Raw genomic sequence first — 12,891 nt, forward strand, 5'->3', positions numbered from 1 at the left:
GAAAGGCGAGTCGAGTTGACGCGGCAGCCCGGGTCGGCAGTGTGAACGCAACAGCGGACACGCTAAATTCGCGGATTAAACGCGGGTTATTTGGCAGTGTGAAAGGGGCTAAAGACTCGGCTTCAATGAACTTGCCATCACTTCAGCTGAATGTTTGGTGGCAAGGAGCTGAGCAGCGTATGAGGGACGAGTGACGGTTCAGAGACGAGAGAGCACACCCAAAAGTCATGTCCTTTAACTGCGTCACATGACTTTAAGCACTAGAAAACTACGAGTTCTGAGTATATTCATTTCTGAGTATAAGTGGAGAAGTGAAGACAAGCTCTGACCAATTCTTTCCACCTTGTAGTCAGCGATGTAAATATCTGCCTCAGCAGGCACTCTCATGAGATCTGACACCGCAGATATCACAGACTAAAGTGAAATAGAGATACATTATGCGGATATGACCCAGATGTAAATTTCGACATTTGCTTGTTAACAGCCATGGGAAAAAAAATTAAATAAACAAATAAATTATAATAATAATAGATCACACGGGGCACACTTCAGCCCGCTAACATGCATCCATACCATGTTCACTATTATTTAATGCCCACCCACGGGGACTGAAAGTGTATATTATTATGTCATCCTGTGTTCTGGATTATTTTAACTATCAATATGTGACATATTTGTGTTAAAGGTGCTTTTTGTTTTCCAAAATTGAAGTGTTATGATGCAAATACATTTTTTTTTTTTTTTTTTTTTTTTTTTTTTAAATGAAAAACAATCCCTTATTGCCTAAAATGGCTTATAGCCCTTTCAGCCTTTCAGACAGAGCGCAACAACCGCACTGCTGTGCTCTACAACCCAAGATGGTTTGTCACCGTGCCAACCTAAGCACACTCTCTGCACGTGGCTCATGATGAAAAATACTTGTGCTTTTAATGGACATGAGACATCTATACAGGCACAGAGGGCAACATGGAAAAGCTGATGTTGTGGGTATCTGAAACCCGTTAACTGTATGACCCAACCTTACCGCCATCCCTCCTGTCCCCACGGGACCGCTATGAGAAAGGTTCACATACTTCACTGACACACACAACATCCTCTTCTTTTTCTCATTAGCAGAGTAGTTGTTGCTCCTCGTTTTATTAGCACAGGACAGATGCACTTCTCTTTCTGGCAGTACCACTGCATACTACGTGGGATCTCCAAGCCTACAAACAACACCCTTCAAGGATTTTTACACTCTTCCTACTTTGCCCTATTTGGCAACGCCAACAAAACAGTGTGCTAAACCCAGCGGCGAGCTGCGTGGTCCAACCCATGTTGCTTGTGGTCTGAATGACCCATAAGGCCAGGAATGTGCTCGCTTTTAATTACATATAAGTGTGCTTATCGTGGCCGCCTTCGTGTATCCTACATTTATTTGCATTGTTAGTGCACATACTCAGAAATTAATGCTACGCATTCCCAAGCTGCATTATGTGACAGCGTGAAAAATGGTGAAGAGTTCGGAAGACAAGCTTGCAGAGCGAGTCTGCGATTACGCACATCTTTACTATGATTCTCTACCGATGCACAGTGAAAAATACGCTTGTCAAAATAGCTGGCAAGAGATCCATCTGTGGATTAATCTAAACAGCCATGTTCTGCTGCCCCAACAGATGGATGCAGAGCAGACGGCACTCTCCACCACAGACACACAGAAAATCTTCAGCATCTTGGTGCAACCACTGAAGGACATAGGCTTCCTCAAGAAGTACAGTCTGATATCCATGCCAACATCCAGGTACCTGTAGTCGTCAATCACCTCTCATCTCAGCACAGAAATTGTCTTTGGCTGAAGATCTTACACTGAAGATGAGGTAATGCCACACATTTGTCGAACAGTGTTTCTGTAGTTGACAGGACTCCGAGTTGTGATAAAAGTCTGAGATGTACAGAGAGAAGAGAAACGTTGAGAGTACAGTCCCCTGTGGTGGTCCTGTGCTGCTGACCACCTTCTCAGACACAAAACCTCTCACTTTCACAAACTGATCCGTTTGTCAGGCTCTCTATCACCAAGGCAATTGTGGAGGCATCCACCTGTCTTTTCTGGAGCTTCTCATATAACAGTGTAGACTGAATTATATTAAAACACTAGATAAATCAAAGAAGAGGATTCTCACTGTGCTGCCTGCTTTGTGCAGATGAGAGTGGGCTTATCTTCAATACCAGCCCCAGGGTGATAAGCAAACTGCAGTGCGTCTCAGTCTACCACAAAAAAGGAACTTTTTCTTAACTGAAGCTAAGATTGAAGAGGTGCTGTAGAATCCCACAAAGCTGTTCTGCACAAGCCTTCAGGACCCTGTGGCTGGTACCATCTGGACCTGCAGCCTTGTCCTGGTTCAGTCTCTCCAGCTACTTCTTCACCTGATTGCTGGAGACACACAGGCTGGGGGGGGGGGGGGCAGAGGAGGTCTCAGTGTGTTCTGGTATGGGGGTACATGTTTATGAGGCTGCGTTAGGATCCATGCATGAAGTGCTGGATGGATGGACACTGTGGAGGAGCGACAGGAAAGCTTTGGGTCCAGGGAGGGGGTGGGGGGTCTGTGAGGCTGTAGGCAGGGGAGGATAATGCTGAGCGTGGTTCTGAACAGTGCTACTGGAAAAGTTGTTCAGTTCATAGGCTCCGTCAAGACTTCCATTAGTCCGATCCACTTTCTCTTATCTTTCTTTTCAAATATTTCTGTACAGTCCACTATCTGTCTCCTTCCCCAATGGCTTTCTTCGTCATCATCAGCTTCCTCCAGCCACTGGTGATCCAGAGCTTATTACTGGGGAAGCACCTGACAGTCCCTGTGGGGATAAATGCTCTCCAAACAGTGGATATAGTCTGTCACACACTTACGTCACGGCATTGATATAATCTCCATGTGACTCGGGAGAGTGTATTCCCATTTGAGCCTTTAAAGCATCCCTTCAGTTTCTGAGAGCACCTCATTGAATTCGTTTTCATCACAGGCTGCCGCTGAACAACGGGTGTGCAAGTGGAGGTGAGGAGAACCATATCACAGTCCGATCTGTATGCACCTCCTGATATTTGCATAGAATAAATCAATAAGCAATTGACTTTTGTAAAGCTGGAAGTATAGCAGAGTATAAGATAAAGGTCAACTCTCCAAAGATCGCCGTGAATATGTTCGGGTGTTGTTCCTGTAAGACAGCGCAAGACGTACACGCAACAAGAATAACACAGGTGAACTCTCTCAATACATTAAAGAAGGGAAATTATAGTGCAGCAGTATGGATTATTTATAAAGACATGCTATTGTTATAAATAGATATTTTTGTAGCTTGGCAACAACTTAGTCGATGACGTCCCAAACAGGTAGCACAGATAAACTCGCTCCTCTCTCAGCAGACAACATGGACAGAAACTCACAGCCAACAGTTCAACATTCAGGGTGCAGAGACACTCATGTCCAGGACAAACACCGTAATCCCTTCACCTTCACGGCTACCTCTCTGTCCATTTCCTCCACCTCTTACGTCTGCCTTGCTCATCAGCCACCATATTTAGTCTTCAACTTGTCTGGGATCTGGGCTTTTTGGGCATAAGATGGCTTTTTTGGAAAGTTTCCTCAATTAATTCCCTCATTTTTCCTTTTTATTTTCTTATTGGCATGGTTAATCATCACAACAGATGTTACAAAATGTCAAAAATACAAGGATATAGCATTTAAGAGAAGCAATGCAGATGAGTATCTAAAAAAAACAACAACAGTGTTTTGCAAAAAAACAAAAAAAAGGGGCAAAAATCTCAACAAGATGCAAAGCAAACCCGATATGATCTAAGCTGCTGCAACTTGCTACCGCTCCGCTGCTTGCTAGAATTTCTTTCTATTCTTGGTTTTAATCCCATAAACTGCTAGCCAGCAACTATTTTAACACGTGTTTATAGCACTACTAATAAAAAGAAAGCAGACTACACAACTCGGCTTGAACCGCTACCCATTTAGAAAGCCAATAACAACACATGGCAGCATTTCACGATCTGGCGTGTACACTATAAAGTCAACATCTCCAGCAGCGAGAAGAGCTCTTACGTAAGTGTACCAAACAATGTTAATGTTGACCATTATTTAACCAAGTCTAAAACTCAACTCAACATGTAGTTTTTGGCCATCACCTTAGCATAAATAAACAACTCTAACAAATGAAAACGCAGCAGTAAAAAAAGCGCAATATGTCACACAGTCTGAGACACGCAGATCGACTGAAGGACGCAATTCATCCCGTGTTTTTTAATTACTTCAAAAACCATCCCAAAGCCAAGATACTTGGGGTTGTGAGTCAAACACCACTTGAAACCAATAAAAAGGATTCAGAGCATAAAACTATGGACCCCCACCAGTGGAAATCATTAAGTGGCTCGAAAACCACTTAATGTCTAGTAACGAGTCTAATGAGGACGTTAACTGCATACGAGTTTAAAGAGTCAGAAATTATCTCCGACCACAGAAGCACCATCATAATTATCCTTTTTTTTTTTTTTTCCAGCAAGATGAATAAAGTGAGCAAAAGTAGCAAAAAAGAAACATGAACTGTGAACTTTTTGTTCAAGAGGCGCTTTATTGCCAAAGCTCGTTCCATGTGGGTGCGCCAAAGGCAGCCAGCTCAAAAACAAACCCTCTTTGAGGAGTTGTAACAGAAGGTCAATTCATGAGACGTTTTGAGGACGACGCTTTCGTGGACTTGGTGCAACCATCAAAATTATTTTCAAAAAGGGACTCAATCAATGGATTTGCAGCCAAATTAGAAAATGACCCGACCAGCTGCGGCTTTTGGACTTGAGTTTCAGCCACTTAGCCAAATAATGCAGTGAAAAAACTATCTGCGGATGGAAGTCGTTTTACGACCCAATAGAAGCATTTTCTTATCAATTTTCTGAGTTACATAAGCTAATACCTAAAGTCCAGACCGGAAAATCCAATCCATAAAGTAACTCAGAATAGAGATTGTGCACGACAGCATGTGGGATAAATTCCAAAAGTTTGATTGAATAAAAAGTGACGATAACCATCAAATTTTAGGGTTGAATGCATGCCAGACTATATGCTATACACATATAGTGTGTGTCTGTATGTATATAGCTTTGCAAGTCAAGAGAAACAGTGCCCTACTGCTGAGGGGAAAATAGAGAATACACTGTGAATTAAGCACAGACTGCATCCATCATGTTCCTCACACCAGCATGTTCACATTCCAACTTTATTCATGAAAATAATTCCAAGGTTTGTGGCTCGTGACATTGGCCCCCAGGGAAGCAGATTGATCCGATTTCAAACTGAGGAATCTACCTTGCAGGTCATGTTTCCTTTTATCGGTGCACCCACTAGGTGTAATTTTTAAAAATGTAACCAAAGCGCATTAACAGCACTTTAAAAAGCAATAAGTTTACGCACCAACAACAAACTGTAGACCTGAGAGACACCAACTTGCTGCTTTTTGTTCTTTTTTGTTTGTTTTTAAATCATTTCAGTATGGTGCACCTACCTCAAAGATTGGACCATGTGGTGTATGTATGTTATTACTTGTACTTTTTTTCCCTCCTAAAATAGGTCACGCTTTTCACAATGACTGTTGAGTGGCTGCTGCAGGCACATACTCTGGATTTATTACTAATTCTCATGGGACAAAGAAAAGAACAATGTCAACAAGTCCATGAAACTGGGTCATGCAATCTAAAGGAAATCCTGACTCATCTTTTAGTGGGGATCAATCCTACATGGCAATTATTGTTGATAAGCTTCACTTTAGTACCTACAACTTCAAGCTCTCTGCAGTGTGCCCGCCCGCCCGACATCTTTGTTCCACTGCGTCTCTACTCTTAGAGAGAAGCCTCAATGCCAAAAATGGCGTAAGCGGTTTCTTCTGTCTGTGGCCACACAGAACAGATTGCATGGTTGGTGTTATTTCCAACTGATCCATCCATAGTAATCTAACAATCAGAAGTGGGTCAGGCCAATGGAGCTAAAGCCAGCGCAGAGCAGAAGGCTCACTGATGAGCCACATAAGGATTCCTGGTTTGACTTAACGAGCAAAGTGAGCAGGGAAAGAAAAAAAAAAAATCTGCTGTCTAGACGATCATGTGTATTACTATGACTTGCAAAGCTTCAAAAATCCATCTTTACTTCAGTTTCCTGTATTTTTCATATCCAGGATTTATTTCAATATTCAGGTTGTAAGAAAAATCCTTCCTACTTACAAACAAGAGCATCTTTGCAAGGTTGTGGCTGAAAACAACAACAACTGATCTGCTTGGTTAGACTCAGATAGTTTTTCTCCTCTGGACAGGCTACCGTGTAGATGTCGCAGCCCCCAATCAACTATAATATGTGATGACAGTCTGTTATGACTTTCCTCAAAATCAACTTTATCATCAGTGGTGAGTGCAGAGAGGAAAAAAAAAAAATCTCCGTCTCCCAAGACTGAATGTGAATCCATTCAGACCCTTCTGGGGACGCCAGGAACATTTTGTCCCTAGAGCACAAAATATTCATCAGTTGGCGCTGGGATGCAAAGAGCTGATGAAAGACGCTGTTTACCTACTGTGCATAGCATGCTATGGTGACTAAACGGATTCAGCTGCTCTGGCCCCTCTTTGACACATGACTCTGGACGGGTGCCGTTGCAAGAGCCTTGGAACTTTAAATGTGTTCCCTTTCGGCAGATCGGCCAAATATTTCTTACTTTCTCCAGGCTACTCATTAGGCAACGCTGTTCCTGCATACCCAAGAGCGCACGAGTGGTAATGAATTGCAGAGATTTGAGCTATGTGCAAACTGACAATTGTCAAATGTGCAGCCATAACATGAGCACGGTGCCAAAAAGCCTTTCTAAATGTATCCATAAATGATTAGATATGTGTGCAAAGCTGTTTCCTGTCTCGGATGAAAGGAATGTGAGGCTGGACCTGAGGCACAACATGTAAGTGGAAGCATGAGGAGCTTCCTGTCCCACAACAGAACAACAGTGGAGAGGGAGAGGAGGGGAGAGGCTCTGGCTTAGCACAAGGATTGCCTTCAGTTAGTCGCAGCTGTATAATGTTACGCCCATCATGATGAAGTTGAGCGCTTTTCCAGCAAAAAAAAAAAAAAAAAACGAATATCCCACAAACATGACTGTGGAGCGTGGCTGCAGGTGGTAACAATAGATTCAGAGCAAAGCAAGCAGGACAATGAAAGTGCAGGACCACTGCCACCAACACAACACAACAAATACACAAAACCCGGATCCAGATTATCTGTATACATGACTTGAGTCAGCAGACAATTATGATTAGGGAGGAGCCAGATTTGGACTTAAATGGCCAAATGTGAGCAGTGTATAAGCGTATCCCACAAGCTGGAAGTGTTGCAAAGACACTGGACCTGACAGGCGCTGAGATCAACAGGGACAGGATGTGAGATTTTAAATCCACGAAAAGTTTCAATTGATCCAAGTAAAAAAAACATCACAACGCCTCGTGTGGAGACATCCGCCAGTGACTTCACATGAAGCGTGTGCTTGATCTGCAAACACATGAGTCCGGACTGTGTTAAACATCTGGCCGGTCAATAAGAAAAAAGAAAGTGTTTCCAGTTTCGCCTAGCCGTGTGGCTAACGTTAAGCTAGGCGCAAAGCTATGTAGCATCAACATCATCACACACTGACTGACGGCCTGGACACACAAACCGAGCCGCCCCGCCGCCAAACTTACCGGCTTTCTCTTGGTCGTATCCCACGACAATAAAATAGTCAGCCAATCTAGCCATGTCTGCTGCTTTTCCCGAGCTAAACCAACACAATTCAGCATTTTTCCCTCTTCCAAAGCACAGCCATGTTTGACAGGAGGAGCGTCACTGCGCTTGCGTGCAGGATACAGCCATGGGCGTGGGCCCTGGAGTTTACAAATGCATCACTGTGCTTGAACACACACAGCCTCTTTTTGAACCGAAAAGACGGGATTGTTTTTGACATGAAGTGCCGCCAAACACGCAGCAGCCACACCAGAACAAAACTACGCGTTGCAGCGTTCGGGATTTGTGCCTGAAACAACCCTACAGTTTGCTGGACTGATCTTGGGGAAAAACAGCTCCAAAACACTTCTATGGAGGAAACATCTTTTTTTTTTAAAAACACAAAAGAAAGCAACTTTGGACATATAACTAAAACTATAGAATGGTGATGACATTGGGGATATAAGCTGGAGAGATGTCCTCATGGTTTTATTGTAATGAGCAATTTCAAATTGTGCTGTACCACAGGGTGGTGGGGGTGGGGGTGGGGGGGGGTCATATTCCTGAAACTATGTGCTGCACACAAATCACACAAAGCTACTGGCCACTGGTCTGTCACCAGTACAGGTGGTTTGTTTTTGAGCGACTGTAATATGATCTCCACTGTGTTGGGGACGTGGCAGTCCTGTGGTTTGTGCAAAATACTGAATATTTACAAAAAAATAGGAAAGGCTGTCACAAGGTTCGGCACGTGGAGGTTCTTGGATGCTTGGGACACTCGTACACAAACCCCCGTCCCTTTCAACAATGGCAGGAACACAGCAAGCAATTTCCTCCGTGTTTTCCCTCACTCTTCGTCTGTGTTTTTAATGTCTCTCTGATTTCCCACATGTTGCTTTTGTTTCCGGGTAAAAGAAAATCTCGAACAGAAGCGGTCAAAGAGTTGAATCCACGCCAAAAGGTGGAGAAATATGGGGCCGCGTACTTGCCCGTTTGCTTTGTCTTCACATGAGAATGATGAGAATGTCGCGTGGGGCCCCCAAACAAACACTGAATTTCTAAGGTTCATCAGCATCAGCGTTAATAAGTATGCATCAGACTCTTTTTTCCTGACACATGGGGCAGTTCTTCTTGAACCTCCTCATACGCAAAGTAGAACGCAGCGAAAACAAGTGTCAGTCACCTCCGACAACAGCTTCACAAAGTGAAGATTGCTATATAAGGAGCAAAAAGGCACCATCAGAGTCCTGTTGTCATGATTGCAACATCACTTGTTATAAACACTGTTGAGGGGATTACTCGTCGGCTGGGGCCAATTATCATCACAAAGTGCTTACAGAACATTTTCTAGTTTACAGCACATGTGGTTGCCATTTATGTATTTTTGAGTTTAAAATATGACACTGCCCCTGGAGAGAGGTCGCATGAGATATAAATAAACAGGAGGATTTTGTTAGAGTAATGAGATGTGGATTATGGAATCCTGATTTGTCACAGTGGAATGTCAGCTGTCATGCAAACCTTTTTGATTTAGATTTTTCTTCCACTTCGGTGAAACCGAAACGAAAGAATCAAAACTGAAAGTATTACTTCAGTAAACTCCAGGGTACCTCGAAGAAATTCTAGACTGGAATTTCTTTCCTAATAAAACCAGATGTACTTTCTCGGGTCTTTACAGCATTTTATAACCAGGGTGTGAGGGTTTGAGACGTACCTCTTTATCATGATATGTAAATTTCACGTATGGAAATAAAGCATCAGTGGCTGTGTGTCAGTGAGATGAGGGAGTTTCTCTTATCTATCTCTTACCAACCACATCTGGTGCAACACTTGCTGGTGCTCTTAATCGAAAAATCTTACTTCCCATATTGATTCCAGTTATGGTCATTAATGATGATCACGCCATGTGAGGCAAAACATGCCTCATGCAGGCGCAGGGACATACGGGCAGGCTAGATGGCTCTCCCTGTATTCAAAAGGCTTGGATAGTAGATAAGAGATGAAACCCCTTCAAGAACCGAGAAAAGAAGTTCAGCTGCCCTCTTTTCAAGCCCCTTAGGATTAACATGACCCGGATAACTGAGAATCTACCCAGACATGCTCTCGTGTTATCACCTGATAGAGTCTCGTGTGTGCAATCCTCAGGGAAAAGTAACTTCAAATTACTTATAAGAGCAACAGATGAGCTGATTTATTTTAAAAAATGTATCAGACAATATTGTTAATGCCTCACAGGTTATTGTTCAGATTCACTCTCTGACTTGATTTCTAATTGTAAAATTCCATCTCACATTTATCCAACTATGAAAATAAATCACACCACAAGTCCAAAGTTAATATTTGCCTTGTACAAACTAATACATTGAGAATATTGTATTTACATTTAGAAATACTTACTATATTTAATCAGTTGCTCAATGCTGGTCTCAAATTCATCACCGGGTGTTTTTTCAAGCTGACATGGAACTTCACCGTGTCGGGGAGTGCCCTGAGAGGCAGACTGTGGAAACATTCCTTAAATTTCATTTTCTGCAATTAGCCAAACGGACTGAAAGGAGCGTAAACAAAAACAACACTGAAGTGACGTTACAGTTCAAACATGACAAGATGAACGCTGAAACCTTTTCTTCAGTGGTTATTTAGATTGCTAATACCCCCCATAGAAAGCAGTAGGCTGGGATAAACACCTTGCATTCTTGCTGGGACAGCGGCTGTTGTATTGGCCTCACACGACTGATGACCTCTCCTTTCATTGTCATTAAATAAACATTTTAAGAACATTTAATATGTTCATGCCGAGGCGTGCTCTGACTAAGTGAAATCATGAAAACAGGAGACTATGGCAGCACTGCATTTTTTTCTTTTTTTAAAAAAACAACAACACTATTTTCCTTTAAAGTTTTGTTTAACTTACATTCTTTTAATGTAAGTGAAACTAATTTAATTGTTTTAACTACATGAACAACAGCACAGCAGTAATGTGCTGAATGGGGTGGGGGAAAAAGGATGAGAGACTGTGTGTCATTCAATGAGCCCCTCCCACCTCCTGTATAAATGCTCCCTGTCTGGTGTGTAGGAGCTATTAGCAGAGTGACACAGCTGCCTTACAGAACCAGCGGTAATATCAAGAAACCTGTGGAATATTCCTTCATAGCTGACTCTACAAGAAGGGCTTTCCTACTGAACAGAAAAGAACATCAGGTATGTGCATTATTCTCTGCGGGAGGCATTGCTGTGCTCCCAGCTGATGGCTTTATCCTTGGTTTTTTGAGGTCAAGGCACAAGTGTTAGAGACAAGAACAGGTTATCTGTCCGGTTATATAAGCAGTTCAGCTCTTAATGTGTGTGTTTCTGTGAGGGAATTGCCTTCAAGTTGTAAAGCATTCAAGAGGAGCAGTGCATCATGCACTATTTATTTGTTGCAAGGGAGATTTCCATGAATTACAGGTTTTGTTTGATATGCGCACTCAACCTATTTTGGATCCCTTATTGGTCGACTGTGTCCTTCACATTACTGGCCAGGGGCCCAAAGAGTGGTTGTAGATTTACTTAACCGAGCAAAATGTGACCTTAGCTTAACTTTTTAAATAAATGAATGATGTGTGCAAATAACTTGGCTTTTGGACTCTTGTGTAAGAAAGCACAATTGTGGCACTTGTTGGGAGTACAGTATGAAATAGTTTTAAAAGAATAGGGGGGCAGTAGGAACACTCATGCAGCTAAATATTAATTTTCAGCATAAATGACTAAATGACTTTCTTTTGTTTTAACAGGAGCCAAAATGAAAACAATCTTCCACTCCTTCCTCTATTGCTGTCTGCTGGCAACAGTAGCCCACTGTGTGGAACTCAAGGTGAATCCTGAATTAAAAAAAAGGTGAGTTAACTGAGAAGTGATTTATTTGATTGATATAATATTTTAATCTCATACAGAATGCAATAATCTGCTAAATCTAAGTGACAGCAGTTATTGACCCACTGAATTATCTACCTAAGACTAATGGAGTTTTTTTCCTCCTCCTCTCTCAGACTAAGCATATGGCTGGGGAACAGATTGAGACGGGATCTTAACAGCGTGACAATAGAGAAGACAGCAGAGTCTGAGCACTTCGTCAGACCAGAGGACATCAGGGATACTTTGCTGCCACATTCCAGGTGAGACATCAATCATGCAAATCTGAAAAATGTTCTCTACTCTGCCTTTATAGCTTTTAAACATGTTGGACTTGTCATTAAAAAGGAATATAAATCCTAAGAAGTGCATGCCATGCCAGCGTGAACAGCATGGATTAATGTCCTCTCCTTTTGTCCTCTAGCACTGACATCAACGTCCGAACCAAGAGGTCTCAAAACTCAGCCAACCAGTCAAGAAGGCAAGGTTGTGCGCTGGGCACCTGCTCAGTACACGACCTGGTACACCGCCTGCACCAGCTCAATAACAAGTCAACGAACCGCATAGCCCCTATTGACAAGATCAGCCCTAAGGGATATGGCCGGAGGCGTCGATCTCTTCCAGTCCGCCGAGTCACACTGAGGTTGGAGCAGGACAGGCTGAGGCCCGTATGGAGCACAAATGACTCACAAATTCATAAGCTTGAGGCTCTCCTCAGACGGACATGAGCTGGACTTTGAGAGAGGAGTTGGTAACAAAGTAGCTCTTTTGAGCTAGTGTCCTCTCTGCTCTTTTCTAAAATTCTCAAAATGCCTCAAACTCTTGCCAAGTATACTCCAGCACATTTGTTCCAGGCATGAGGACTGAGTCAGAGCAGGACTGGCTGAAAGCTGAGTTTCTCTAAAGGGGCTTTGCTGCCCAGCGATGTAGAGCGTGCAAAGCAACTGCAGCTGACTTAAAGACACTGGAAGGCACAGTGTGGGGCAAACTACAGGTGCTGCTCTGAGCTTGGCAGAGGTGAAAGAAAGAGTGCAAAAACCTGGCAAAGTGAACACTTCCTCTGGCTTTAAGAGGGCACTCTCTTCTAACATTCTGGGACTTCACACACTTATTCCTCAAGGCCAGGACTTTGATAAGTGCTATTTTCTAAGGATTAAACCACCATGTTCCATCAAACTGTCAGTAATTGTCTGCACTTTTCCTTTTGGACTTAGAGTAAAAAAAAAAAAAAAAAAAAAAAAAGAAA

General features: G+C 42.7%; 2 protein-coding genes across 3 annotated transcripts in view; one reads left to right on the top strand and one right to left on the bottom strand.

Moving 5' to 3' along the window:
- The window catches only part of sbf2 (SET binding factor 2), a 101,131-nt gene extending 93,253 nt beyond the window's left edge, over positions 1 to 7,878 (bottom strand). For both annotated transcript variants that reach the window (XM_075460310.1, XM_075460299.1), the window contains exon 1: positions 7,736 to 7,878. In XM_075460310.1, the coding sequence (XP_075316425.1) occupies positions 7,736 to 7,790 (55 nt within the window). In that variant the 5' untranslated portion in view covers positions 7,791 to 7,878. The remainder of the gene's footprint in view (positions 1 to 7,735) is intronic.
- Positions 7,879 to 10,841: 2,963 nt separating this feature from the next.
- Positions 10,842 to 12,891, top strand: adma (adrenomedullin a). Its single transcript, XM_075471041.1, has 4 exons — positions 10,842 to 10,955; positions 11,528 to 11,630; positions 11,783 to 11,908; positions 12,070 to 12,891. The coding sequence occupies exons 2-4, from the start codon at positions 11,536 to 11,538 to the stop codon at positions 12,371 to 12,373; spliced, it is 525 nt and encodes a 174-aa protein (XP_075327156.1). The 5' UTR covers positions 10,842 to 10,955; positions 11,528 to 11,535; the 3' UTR covers positions 12,374 to 12,891.

This window comes from Odontesthes bonariensis, chromosome 1, assembly GCF_027942865.1.
Source record: "Odontesthes bonariensis isolate fOdoBon6 chromosome 1, fOdoBon6.hap1, whole genome shotgun sequence".
Taxonomy (NCBI): Eukaryota; Metazoa; Chordata; class Actinopteri; order Atheriniformes; family Atherinopsidae; genus Odontesthes; species Odontesthes bonariensis.